Raw genomic sequence first — 14,303 nt, forward strand, 5'->3', positions numbered from 1 at the left:
TGTACAAAAATATTCTTTGGAAGTCTTGAAGATATTCTTGTGATCAAACAGCCAAACAAAACAAAGGCTTCATTTGTTACTGTATACCTAACATTCACAAGTTCCTAAATGGGCCAAAAGTCTTCCTCTATGTACCTGTAAGGTTGATCTGTTCTGCAAGCAGTTAAGTACTTCCTTACACCACCTACAAGATGCAGAAAAGTCTTTGAAAAGCAGAGAGAAACCTTCTCAAGTCCAGTTTTGCTCAAGAAGTCTACAAAAGATCCAAACATTCAAAGTCATCATGTATCTGTAATATTCTCTACATTCATTCAGTATGCCCTTTGGCCATAAAGTTCTTTCTTCACACTTCAGTCTTTTTCCCAGATTTCAAAATAAGGCCTCAAATTTTAAGACAGCAATGTGGTGTTTTTTTTTTTAAATTAACAGCATTGCTATAAAGAATTATTTAAAAATTACAAAGAGACAGTCACAATCTAAAATAATGGTAAAATATTTTGCAGTTGGGTCAGATGTTAAAAAAATGCAAAATCTCTAAGGAAGTTTCATTTTTTAATAAATTGTTACTGTTTCCACATCTCATTCTGCTTTCTAGCAAGTATGACAGTTCTGTGGACCATCAGGAAGTATGTGAGAGCTTTTGATTCAAAGCTCCTGCTAGTTAAGACAACAACTAGTGACTGAAATTTTCCTTTCATTTTCCCCCTTTTAAAATAAATCTACTGACCAAAAATTCTCATCTTTCCTATCCTTGATACCCAAAGTTAAATATGTAAAAACTGACAAGCAACTGCACACAAATTAGAATAGCTTATTCTCATACTTCAAGTCTCCATTTATAATAGGTCTTTTCACCTTCAGAACTCTATATAAATGTTCAATGGAACTGAAGACTCCCTTATTCCTGGTTTAAATCTAATGGCAATAAGCTGTTTTCCTTAGTTATTGTTCATGGACCCTGAAGCAGAAGTCTACAGCCCTAGAAACAGGGAAAAGATTACCCAAACAAAATAGTATTTTACTAGCTTCTCGCAGCTTTTCAAAATTAAGAAGCAGAAACATAAGGTCCAATTATTCTGGACCTGTGTCCAGTGCCAGCCAGCAGTTACCTACTAAGGAAAGAGTATAAGAAACAATTCAAGCCTAAAGTGACACTTCCTGTAGTATACCTGCCTCTAGAAATCAAGTTAAGGACTTTTCAACACTGAAGAACAAAACTAAACCATCAGTGTTTAACAGGCAATAGGTAAGCTCCTGGCCGAGGCTACTGCCCTTTATAAAATCCTTTACACATTTGACTTTCACACCACTTTACACAGTACACGCAAATTGTGAAATTGATTGTTAAAAGCACAGTTTTATTATCTAAAGATGCAGACCAAACTCAGATAAGCTCAAAGGGCTTCAGAGAACCCTAAGGCAGAAGTGAAAACAAAAACAAACAAACAAAAAAGTAGTTCCTTGGGTACCTTTTCCATACCATTATGGATTTACTTCCTCATTTGTCTTCCACTCACTTCCTCTTCCTGACTTCAGCTTCCCAAGCTGAAGAGCAAAGTAACACAAGATGGTTACAGACAGACAAAAAGCGACCACTGCTGAACAGAGGTCTTCTCCCCCGACACCCCAAGCATACATCTTTGCCAGCACTAATACTGAAACAATCCCTCTATGGGCCAACTCAGTTCACCAAACAGCAACAAATTAGCACAGTAAGAAAAAAAAGAAGCTGTTAGTTTTTGTCGTGGGTTAAGCAAATTGAGTGAGCTCAGTAAGAAGTTTGACTAGTACCAGAGACCACAGAACTGGACAGAGAGAGAGGGAAACAGGACCCCTGTATTTAGGATGATACTGATTTCTCAAGGGACTTCACTCCTAGTTTATTTAGGCACAGAGCTGTGAGTGGTTTCTACTGTTCTAACTACTGGCTGCTGCTGAAAAAGCTCCAAATCCCCCTTCCTTTCTCGCTCCTCAAAGACACCTATGTTCCTACCCTGGTTCTTATACATCAATGCTAGTGTCGTCATCTGCAGCTGCACCATTAGCAGCAGCAAGTAGATCTACCTCTCTGATCACAGGAAGGGCACACAGTTTATCTGAAGGTTGACAGATGAAAAAAGTATGCACAACATCAGTTTTCCAAACGCATAATGAAGTTCAGATCCTCTGCAGTTTCTGTCTTCCTCTTAACGCCTTCCTGAGCCACAGTCACAGGCAGGAACTACCAGTGGATGCGTAGAATAAAAATGGTAAAAATGGCACAAGGACAGCGCAAGCACACGCTACTACTCTTTGTATGTCTCCCCCAACCTACAGCAATTGTCAACAAACCAGGTTCTACCTGAGCTACAGTGACACCTATGTGCTTAAGCCACCCAATAAAGACTGTTCTCTAGCATTAGAAAAATCAACACAAGTAACACTTCCCTGGCTGGACTGAGCAAGCTCAGTGGAGCTCTGAAGATGATGAGAGGGAATTTCTCAATTTTCCTACTGTTTAGCTTCACTATTGAAAGGACATGCATCTTTTCAAAACTATTGTTACTATTAACCACGGTATATGCTAATATGCCATGGATTCAGCCTAAGCACACAGAAACCCCAAAGCAGACAGCATGTATTGACTAGATAATGAAGTATCTATGCTGACTTAGTTGAAACCTAAAAATTCATAATAGTGTAACTGTACAGGGTACAGCTTTTTTTTTTTTTTTGGCTGTAGTATAATAAATTCCATGTATTAACACTATGCACAATTAGAGCACAAGTAATTCAACAACTGCAGTAACACTGGCATACACTAATCACTACCTGCAGAGCTTAAAAGACTAGGTCCCAAGTCTGCAAATTACTTACATGTATTCTTGGGTTCACTAAGGCTACATAAGCACACACATTACAGACCGGGGCCAAAGAGGAAAAGTCAAGGAACGAAGATGAAGGAAGGAAGAAAGAAATACAATACTTGACACAGTTATCATGAGCTGCCACATTTCCTTAGTCATGAGTGACTACTTTTGGATTTGGACAGGATCTCAAGTTGATGCATTTATTTTCTTGATAGCGACAGTAACATCACGAAAGATAAACTTTCTCTTTCAAGAGTCAAGATGTAAACCTACAGAAGTATATGCATAATTTTTAGCCCCTCCCACATCCATACCTTACAGAACTGAGTTACCATGACGTTTCAGGTTAACTTTGCAAGCCTGGCTTTTGTCAGGGATTACTACTGTGAAAATCAGTTACAGGATTTTCTTATGTCAGAAAATTATTTTTTCAATTAAAAAAATTTTCAAAAATAAAAATTACTTTTAGGTTTTTTATAGCATCTGTTACTAGAGATGTCTCAATCTCCAAGGCTTTTACATTCTCTCCTTGCCTCTCAACAGTTATTTCCCTGTTCTTGCAATACATTCATACAGATTTTTTTAAAACCTTGCCATAGCAACAACTGAAGTTCTCTTTTTTGCCCTGCTGAGAAAGTCTGCATGACTAGGGCACCCCTGAATGCCAGCAGACAGTGGGAGCATGGAGGGGGATAGAGGAATGAAAGAATCCAGTAGATGCAACCAGGATGAAAGCTTTTAAGTTATGGACTACTCAGAAAGCAGAAGATGCTGGCTGGGGATCAAGATTTTGCCAAGGTACTGCAAAAAGCACCTGGGATGGTCAGGGGCAAAGAAGTGAAAGACTGCTCCATCATGAGAACTGAAAGAGCATTTATGATGGGCTGAAGGCAAGAGTTGGAGAGAGGTGAAAGGTTTATCAGCCCATCCTGAAGAGGCTCTGGCAAAAATTTGGGAAGAGAATGACATGGAATAGAATGGGACAGAAGTTAAAAGTTGTAAATGCTAAGGAGCCTGAGAACTTCACCTCTAAAGAAGCAGGAATAAGAAATGGGGCTTCTGTTGTGGCAACAATTCTGGTTACCACAGAACTCCACTTCATTTTCCCTTCCAGGACCTAGCCATCATCTTCAGTCAAGACCTCCGTTTTGTAGAAAAAGCATAGAAAACACTTCCTCCCCTGCCTGCCCCTCCCCCACAACTGGCGATAACCAACTGGAAGCATTACAGCAATGAGCAAAATTACATAGAACAAGTCGCGTGTAGACAATTCACAATGCATCAGGAAAGAGAATAAATATAGTTTAAAGAAAATACGATGGACCTCCTGATCCTGAATGAGATTTCCACCTATGTGATACATATAATTTAGTGATACTTGAAAGTCAAGCCAGGATGGATTATGATTGTTAGTGCAGTTGTAACTCATCTTTCACACAGAAAGCACTACCATAACTTTAACACTCTTTTTTCGTTTGTTTTCCCATAGATCCACAGTCTAATTCAGCACAAAATGATTGCTTTACCCACCTAAGTGATTATATGGCTCCATGCCATGAGTAAGAATGCCATGAAGATAGCATTGTATGATCAAACCCAAGACAACAGTACTACAATATACATAATGTCACCAAACTGGAGTTGCCAAACAACTGTGACTACTGCATTTCCAAACTTTTGAAAGACTGCTTAAAGAATTTAAGGTTACAAAGCCACATGTTCTTGCCCAAATAAAAAAAAAAAATCCTTCTTCCTTAATATTGCATCACTACCGACACCTACAGTGATAAAACCTGGTGTGCAACATAGTTTTGCCAATTAAGATGATGACATCAGTAGATTACTATGATCATCATGGACATAAACAAGAGAGTTTTGCCTCAGGGGGCAGAAGATAATTGTAAACACAAAAAAACCTGAGATGCCAGAACGACGCATTTCACTAAAGGCTTTGATTTTTTTCTTTTAGAAGAGGTAAATGGGATGGAGGAAGGAATGCAAAGGAGGCAACTTTTTAAGGATCTGACTATTACTCATTTAAGTTTGTGAAATTCTTCTGAAAAGGAGTAAGTGTTTAGGTCTGCTTAAAAAGGTAAAACAAATGAAATCAAAAACATTTAAAGAAACCCCAAACACCACCACACTATACAATTTCCAGAGCAACCACCGTCTTCTTCTCACAGCTTTTTAAGATGTGTGGGTACTCTTTGGTATTCCTGGAGTTTCAAAGAAAACATGCTTTAAAAAACACAGGGAAATAGGAACTCCTTCAAACAAGTAGTTTGTCTCTTACTACACTCAATTTGCAATTACCCTTCAACTAATTATCTGGGTTGGTGACTACGTATGCCACAGATGTTAACTCAGACAGCACTACGTAAACGCAGGTGCACTCTTTCTCGGCCAGTTGACATAAAGCAGTTTTTTATGTGGGACAGAGACTAAGTTAATAAGGCTAAAAGACTGAAGGGGCCTTCATATGGAGGGCCAATTCAGGATTTTTGGTACCTGACCCTGATGCCAGGAGCACTGCAGAAGGTACTTAAGACATATCTAAGCAGCTCTGGACCACAACCACCACATCTGGCTAGTACTGAAGCCAAGGTTAAGACTCCAGGACTGAGCTGGTGACAACCCTAGACAACAGATGCACAATGCTCCAGCACTCTAAGAAGGGTTATGTAATTTGGATAGAGTCAGCTTGTATCCAACAGTGCCTGCAATATATTCACTGTCCTGAATCCCTGAGCTCTTGGATGTGCAGTGAACACACACTAAATCGCTTTATCATGCTGACTCAGTATAGCTGAGCAGCTCTGCAGATCATTCCGCAATACCCATGCAAGATATCCCAGCCTTTCCTATTAACCGAGCTAAGAAGCAGTTGTTACATGCAATCTTCTAATTATAATGAGAATGAAGAAAGGAGATATGAGTTTCTTATCAATATACTGATGCTATGAATTGGAGCTAGTGCCTATGGCTAATGGGAAACAAGCAAGAAAGTACCTATAACTCATATGGTGGTCAGAAGATTGAGAAAATTTGTGACTTACACCAGAAATGGCAAATTTCTTGAGCAACCAAGAAAGCGAAGTATTTTTGTGCTTGAATTACCAGTAGAATCAACATACAGCAAAAAGAACATCTGCATTCTCTGCAGCTCTTCATGCTTCACTTGTACAGTGTATCCTGAACTCACCAGTAAAACAATTCCATTTAAAAGAACTGTTTAAATCTGTATTTCAAAATAGACCAACAGTTCTGTGTAACTTGCAAAACTTTCTGTGCTTGGGGAAAAAATAAATACCATAGTGTAAATTCCTTGACAATGTATGATATTTTACAAAGAGAAAAACAGTATCAACACCAGTGGAACAGGCAAAAGAATGATCCTGGGAAGATTCCATGGTTTTAGAAAGGTGGTTTTAAAAAAGAGCTGCTTCACAAAAATCAATACACTTTCCCCATAGGTTCATGATGTAAAATTCTATAATCAAGGCTTGTAGATTTGTAATTATGGTATGTCAGCCACATTTAAACAAGAGTGTTAAAAGATTGTTAAAGTTAAACTAACACAATTGCAATGTGAATTGTCTTAGTCTCATTCTAATCTCCTGGTGTCACTTCCACTTAATCAGTCGGAAACTGGGCAAATGTCAGTGCTATTTTCACATGACCCAACTTACTTTGTTTGCAGTAGTTTTTAAAATCATCGCCAATCTGAAATGAGAGTAGGATATTTCTTGAAGTTTTTTTCTGCTCAATTTCCTCACTATCCAGCAGTTTGTCTGAGTTTGGATTTACTGAGAGTAAGACTATTTTGAAGTGATTAAACCAGAAGTACTGCTTGTTAGGCCACAAATACAGCAAACGTTACTATTCATGCTCATCAAATCTACTTTTCCTGAATGACAAGCTAATGAAAGTATGCAATAACCAAGAGCCTGGCTACCAGATCTGTCAAAAAACGCAAGAGGTTCTCCCCATTCCTAGTTTAAATTTCTTTCACTGCTACACAGCAATGTAAGAAACATGAAGGCAAGTGAAGTACCCATGACCTACAATACAGTCTCGAGAGGGGTACACAAAGAATTTATGACGTACAGCTAAAAAAATCCCAAAGCAGAACAGCTGCTTTGTTCTTAGCCTGAAAAAAAGTGATGAGTTGGGTAACTAATGAGAAAAAAAGAATGTGCTACAGCAGATGATTAAAAGAAAGACAAATGAAATGTCAAAAAAGTTTGATACAACCTAATGGTTCTTGATCCTTACCTTTTTTGATACAGTCTCATAGCCTGAGCATTGAGTGTGCTTGAAAATCAGTGTTAGAGGCTAAATTCAAGTACTTTTCTAGACTGCAAACACAGGAAAAACTAAGGAAAAGTAATTGAAGTGTTAAGTCAGTCTCTTTATGGCATGTTTAATAAGCTTCTACACGAGTTGTGTCACACACCAGAAATAAACATCTATATAGCTGTTCTAGTCCAAAATAAGAGGGCAGTGTTAATGTTCCTAAGTTGACTCAAGTCACTTGCATGCCCGCTGTAGTAGAGAGTACATAACTAGGCTTCTAGTTGGAGAAGGAAGGGTGGAATGGGACAGAGCCATACCTCTTCTTGTATCTGCGTGCAGCTGTCACAGAAGTGGGAGCTGCTGCTCTACTATCTCACACACACAGAGTGTAAGATAACTCCTTTTCTCTGCCACCTTCTCTTTTTTTTTTTTCTAAGTTACTTTCGCTTACAGTATGCCAGCTGCTGCAGAGTAACTGTAGATGTGCATATTGTTATCACACAAAACCAAGCTAAGTTTACTTGCTTATTCACACAGCCGTTCTTCAAAAGCATATCTGAATCCTGTTGACTGCACTTGTATCATTTCCCCAAAAGCTTTCATCCCTTTCTTTGTACTAGCCCTAAAACACATAGAGTTGTGTGTTGTGAGCTAGTCCAGGCAAGCCTCATCCTTCAAAATAACTTTACTTTTTATTGATAATTATTTTTACTATTATTTATATTGTAAATAATAAATTATTTATAAATAAATTATATTTATAATATAAACATTATTTTTGTGCAGGGAACAAAGGAGGAGGCTGTCACATAGTCCCTTAGATCTGGATTAGCTTACGACATCATGGACCAACACCAAGACGTCTCTTGTCACAAGTGGAAATTGTTTCAGCTCAGAGGAATACCCACCTATACAATAACCCTAAAACATACCGTAACTTATTAAGCATTGCTTTTAAGAGGTGACAGGATTTCTATTAGGCTCACAAAGTAGTTCTCAGGAGTAGTCAGACTTTGCCTGGACTTGTCTTGGCCAGCCTAGAGCTTTGTTTACTTGTTTAACTGTAACCACTATTATGACTAGGTGACAATTACCTGCTTTGTTTTAATTTTTGCTCAGCTTTGCACCATTGTGCAGTATAACACTATTGTATTGACTTTGTTACTAACAAAAATGAGGTATGTCTGACTTAGAATATAAAAAGCGGCGTAAGAGATCAAATCTGACGACAGCAGGAGCATGGGATGATAGCAGAGCTCTTGAAAATGCAGGCACAAGGAAGCGCAGAACTGTGCTGGTGCTATAAACAACTCACCAATACTCAAATATTGGTCAAAGGAATAAAACCCTGAGAGATGGCTAAAGCCAGTCTTAGGATAACAAAGAAAAAACTATTCAACACATGTAAAACACACCATATGCAGTAAATTCAGATAAAATGTGGAGCACAAAACAACGAAGAAAAGCCAGGACATTGATTTTTTTATATGAATTTCTAGATGCAGATTCTGAGAAGTACAAAACAATCAACATCATACTCCTCTCAACAAACGATCTGCGATGCGGATGACTTGCTTGAATTTGTCCCCTCCCCACTACCAAATAGAGCCAGTGGCCTTAAAACCTAGGGAGCTGGCAAAAAGGTGGGTATAACATTAGAGAAAGGGTGCTATTAGAAACAAAGCAGAAACATCATAAGCTTTGCCTACACTAATTTTACTGTATATAATTTGAACAGTGCTAGTATCACTCTAAATGCACTAATATCCAGTGAGAATTGAAGCAACCTACTCTGGAACTTGGATGCAACCAGCTTGTAACAAAATCAAAACCGGCATGCATGGATTTCCATAAATCAAGTGAACAAACAGAAGAGCCACGCTAAGCAGTAAAGAAATCACCCACATACAGGACAACAAACACTACTAAATTTTAATCTCCTCCGCAGCTTTCCCAGACTCACTTAGACTGCAGAAGCAGAGCAATGGAGAAAAAGAACACGCAAGCTAATCTCAGAGCTAGAAGTACTACTATGGACAGTAGCATACAGACACTGAGCTAGCTCTACATGCAGTTATCTGCATAACCATGCTGGCATCATCAGGCCATCATTAGGTCCAAGGGGACACAGCCACATGGTACACCATTCACCACGTGAACATGCAGGCCTCACCAGCTCTGCTGGGGTCTCCACCCAGTTGTTCATTGCCTAGTAAAGGCTTTTCCCTCAGTCTTCCCCAACCTATGAACATGAAAAAAAAAGCCTGTTCAGGTAACTTCTGTGATGATTTATCATTAAGCAATGGTCACCTGAAATGCTAGTCAGTACTACCATGCAGTTCTCTCAGTAAAGCTATCTAATAGCAGCAACAGGCCAGTAGTGAAACTTCTACAAATTCCAGAGTAAAATTATTTCTTATTAGATACAACAGCTGTCTCAAAAGTCTCTAGACAAGTAAGTTACACTTTCAGCTAATAAAAAGAATACAGACTGAAAAAAAGTTAATCTAAGTAATCCTATTTTCCCCAGACCTCAGAATACTTTGTCTATAAAAACTAGCACAAAGCACAACAGAGGACATTTAGAATGCTCCTGTCCAGCAAAGCCAGTAACCATAACAACCATAACACAAGTCATGAAAGGGACCTAAAGTAAAAGGCAGTCACCACCACACTGACACTACCTAGCTTAAAAATAACTCACAAGTTCATGACTTGCATGCCCTATATAGTGACAGGAAACAGATCCTTACAATCATATAACCAAATTCTTGCTTGAAGCAGTACTTCAGAACTGCTTCCCACTTGGAGCCTAGAATTCAAAAGTGCCTCTATCTAGCATAAACAGAGTGATAAATCTGCATCCATTACACTTTTCTAATCTTCAAGTCCAATCTTCCAAAGCTCATCAGGTACTAGAAAGTGTGTCCATCTTACTGTCAGTCTTCTAACTGAAACTGGGTAAGTCAAAACACAAATTTGATTTTATGAAACTGGATTATTTAACACCCCAATCTGGCACACATACTAATTCCTGTTTCTGCCTCAGCCAGTGCAGTTTTTGTAGGGTACAGCTTTAATAATCCCCTCTCCTGCTTTCAACTGGCATAGAGTTAATTTCCTTCTTAGTAGCTGGTGCAGTGCTGTGTTTTGGATTTGGTGTGAGAACAATGCTGACAGCACACTGATGTTTTTAAGCTGTTGGTTAGTAATGTTTATGTTAAGTCAAGGGCTTCCCACGTTTCCCAGGCCCTGCTGGTGAGGGGGCTGACGAGGCACCAGACATTGGGAGGGGGCACAGGCAGGACAGCTGACCCCAACTGATCAAAGGGATATTCCATACTATACGACATCATGATGAGTATGTAAAGCTGAGTGAAAAGGAGGAAGGGGGGGGACATTTGGAGTGATGGTGTTTATCTTCCCGAGTAACCATTACGTGTGATAAAGCCTGGCTTTCCTGGGGATGGCCGAACACCTGCCTGCCCATGGGAAGTGGTGAGTGAATTCCCTGTTTTGCTTTGATTGTGCGCAGGTGCTTTTGCTTTATCTATTAAACTGCCTTTGCCTCAACCCAGAGGCTCTCCCACTTCTGCCCTTCCGATCCTCTCCCCCATCCCACCTGGGGGGAAGCGAGCAGCTGCATGGTTAAACCACAACACCCCACTGTGACCAAATACTCTACACCAAAGCCTTGCGGGTTTGGTCACAAGAAGAGAGATTCAGACAGATAAACTGCAATTTTTCTTGAAAATTAAGCTTGTGTTAGAACTTGGCAAAATCGAGACTCGGGTGATGGATCTACCACCGGTTTTGCAGTTCGAACATGCAAATCAGAAATAACCCGTTTAACAGTTGTTTCGGTAAAGACTCGGTGCCTCGGCACGGTGTCCCAGCGTGGCGCCCCAACAACCCCAACGACACCGAACACACGCCGTTAAGGGCCCCGGGAAGGACGGGCCTGCCCCCGGCGCGGGCGGAGCCGGCAGCGCCAGGGCCGCGTCCCCCCCAAACTCCAGCAGCCCCACCCAGAGCAACGACACCGCCGCCACCCCGGCGGCCCGCAGCACGGACCACCGGCGACGCTCGGCCCGGCCCGGCCCGACCCGGCCCGGCGGAGCCCTCGGCGGCGGCGGCGGCAGGGCCCTCCCTGCGCCCAGTGCGGCGGGGCTCGCAGCAGGGCGGCCGCCCCCAGCGGCCCAGGCGGAGGCCGCGGCGCCCTCCCCTCGCCGGCGCGCACTCACCGTCTCACGACGCCGGTTTTGATCTTGATTTTCCTCAGGCGCGGGTCAGCCATGGCTGGGGAGCTGGACACCAGCGGCGCAGGTTCGGAGGGGACGGCGCGGCGTCGTGACGCCGCAACGCAGCACCGTGACTCCGCAGCCCGGCGCCGCGCATGCGCCGTGCGGCACCACCGGCAGCGGGGCGGGGACCCGCGCTCCCCCCTGCCGCCAGGCCGCGGCGTGGCGCCGTCCCCGCAGGGCGGGCGAGGGGGGTGGCGGCGCCCCTGAGGTCACCGGTGCCGGTCGCCTCGGGTGCGGCACAGGAATGCTTCTGAGGTGGCACGGCCGGCACAGCGACGGTGGCAGGGGGTGGGGTGCGACCAGCGTCGCCGGATCCCGACCCCTGGTAACGCGGTTATCGTGGCTCACGCCATGTTACACGGCAAGCAGCCATTCCCTGGGACATGGTGGGCTGAGCGTGCCTTCCCTTTCCCCGCGTTACCAGGCGCGGGAGGTGCTGTGCGCCAAGCAGACAAACCAGAGAGGTGTATCTTCCCCTCAGCTACCTCGAAGGCTCCTGGGCACCAGGCCAGTTACTCCTTTTCCTGTCTTCCTTCAAAGGTCCTAGACACGTGGCCCGCCTGGTGGTGGTGGTCCCACCACAGAACAGGGACAGGCAAGAGCACCCAGGGCACAGCCTGTGAAACCAAGCAATTGCAAGTCCTAAGGAGGAACCTGGTCCAGAACTGCCGCTGGACAGTGTGGCCCGGGACCCCTTGGTGGCCAGGGACACCTCCACTGTCACCTGCTTCCACTGAGGACAGTGACTCCTTTTATATGATTCTTCAGTCCTGATTATGATTGTCATACTGATACGGCAAACCACGTACTAGCATCCAACCCAATCTGCAGTGGGTCTGGGTGGTTAAGAACCATAAGTTGTGTTACAAAATTCTGTGTTATGCTACTTATAGATTATACTACACCGATTCTGCTTGTAGAAGTCCTGTGGCATTCCAATCATAAATTCTGTGCTATACTAATCGTAAAATCCTGTTAAGAAAATAAAGCTTTAATTGTAACTATGACTTAGTGCTGTTATCATTCTGCCAAGGACCTCTGGAAGAACCTGTCTGTCCCCTTGGCATCAGCTAACTGGTAGAAACAAATAAAGAGGCAATATTAGCATGGGCAGCTCGGTCCTCAAGTTACAACTGACTTCAACTGGTTACAACTCGTTCAGGGGCTGTTTTCCTTCATGATTATATTTAGCTGAGGCTAAACGTTTAAGGGGTCAGATTCTTAAAAAAAATTCCTCTGGGTCTGTGTTTGAAAGAACTTCTCCTGAGTGAGTATTTAAATCAGTAAGTAAGGAAAAAATAGCTTTAATGAATACATAAGAAAGATAGATATAGTTTCAGGGGAGTACTGCTCAGAAAGGCCTGCAGAGCCCTTTTTCTCTTCTGCATCCTTTTTCCTGTTAGTTGCTTGCCCTGACTGGACACTGCCAGTGACCAACATCTCTTGAGAAAAACTGGCTGCAGGGGATGTCATGTCACTTCTGGCAACATGCCAGCTACAGGTCATTAGCCAGCAGCTGTGGGAATGCGGCTGGCACCATTGGGCCCCATTTGGACATGACATAGGGAGGGCCAAGATCACTCAGGTCTGCAGAGCTGTGTCTTACCTACACGGGAGGACCGTCACAGAGCCCAGCGAGCCTCCCTGGGGACCTGCGAGCCAGGCCAGCCCAAACACAACCTTGGCTCAGCCGGTTTTCTCTGCAGGGAGGTGCAGGTCTCAAAATCACCAGCGTCTATAACCCCATGAATGACTATGACCTGGAGATGAGTTCACAGGTGTGTTATATCTTTGATATGCAAAGCTGCCATCGCCAGTGCTGGAGGAGGAGGGAGAGCATCATTCTGGCAGGCACAAGGGAAAATGCAGCCCCTTACTTTGACAGAAACTGAAATCTTAGTAACCTGGCTTCAGAAAGCTGTATAAAGTCATGCTGGGGCTGAAGCTGTTCTCTAAACAATTCTGAGGCAGCACCATAATGCTACATAGGCTTTGAAAATACAGACCACTGCAAGGAAAGCTACGTTACTGCCATGCACCTAGACATCAGTTATTTTTTCAAAAAATAGTCTTCAATGTCATTTCTATATTTGACATAGTTGTTCCATAAGTGAGAAGGCCAACAACAAATAACAGTACAAAAATAAAAATTGCCTAGAAGCAGCAGTATTAAGAAAAGTAACTCTTGTTTTCAAGTGCTACAAATGCTTTATTTCTGGCCCTGAAGCATTAACTCATATCACTGACAGTGTTTAGGCTCAGCTACTGAATTTTAGAATAGAATGCAATCGTTTTCTTACAGCTAATTCATATAACTAAACAGATGATAATACACCAAATCTGAGTTCATATGTAAGCACATATGACGATAACTTGAAAGGAGTGTTACTGGTGGATGCTGAACTATATTGTAAAATATGTCTAAAAGCATGATCTGCTTCATTATTCATACAAGTTTATATTAGTACCTGAAAATTACAAATTAACACTTTAAAAAATAATAATTTTATTTCTAAAGGTCTGGATATCTGGATGTCCAAGAAAGTATGTCTAATGCCTTCCAGGACAGATATTCCTTTTTTAATGAAAGGGGTTTTTTTTGTTTTTGCCAGAACAACTTTGAAACAAATTCTAGCCTGGTCAGTGGTAGATGTGTTTCCATGTGAATTTGTGACATTACACCAGATACGGATACACTCCATTATGAAAATTGTGAATCCTACTGTACGTTTTGGATGGTACAGAAACTGTTGATTCTTCAATGAATTCTGGCAGCATTCTGCTTGTGTTGCATCTAGTTGAAGGTTTTTCGTAGGGTCTATTAGCCCTAAGTCATTACGTGCACACTGTCGCA

The 14,303-nt window shown here is 42.2% G+C and overlaps 1 protein-coding gene across 2 annotated transcripts in view; it reads right to left on the reverse strand.

The window, feature by feature from the left end:
* The window catches only part of TBCA (tubulin folding cofactor A), a 31,579-nt gene extending 20,015 nt beyond the window's left edge, over positions 1–11,564 (reverse strand). Inside the window, exons 1-2 of one of the 2 annotated variants that reach the window (XM_055791263.1) lie at positions 11,390–11,552; positions 1,470–1,545 (exon numbers count right to left, since the gene is read on the reverse strand). In XM_055791263.1, the coding sequence (XP_055647238.1) occupies positions 1,470–1,483 (14 nt within the window). In that variant the 5' untranslated portion in view covers positions 1,484–1,545; positions 11,390–11,552. Of the gene's footprint in view, positions 1–1,469; positions 1,546–11,389 lie in introns of both variants that reach the window. The other variant, XM_055791262.1, reaches the window with a different exon arrangement.
* Positions 11,565–14,303: the final 2,739 nt, after the last annotated feature.

The sequence above is a fragment of the Falco peregrinus genome, chromosome Z (assembly GCF_023634155.1).
Source record: "Falco peregrinus isolate bFalPer1 chromosome Z, bFalPer1.pri, whole genome shotgun sequence".
Taxonomy (NCBI): Eukaryota; Metazoa; Chordata; class Aves; order Falconiformes; family Falconidae; genus Falco; species Falco peregrinus.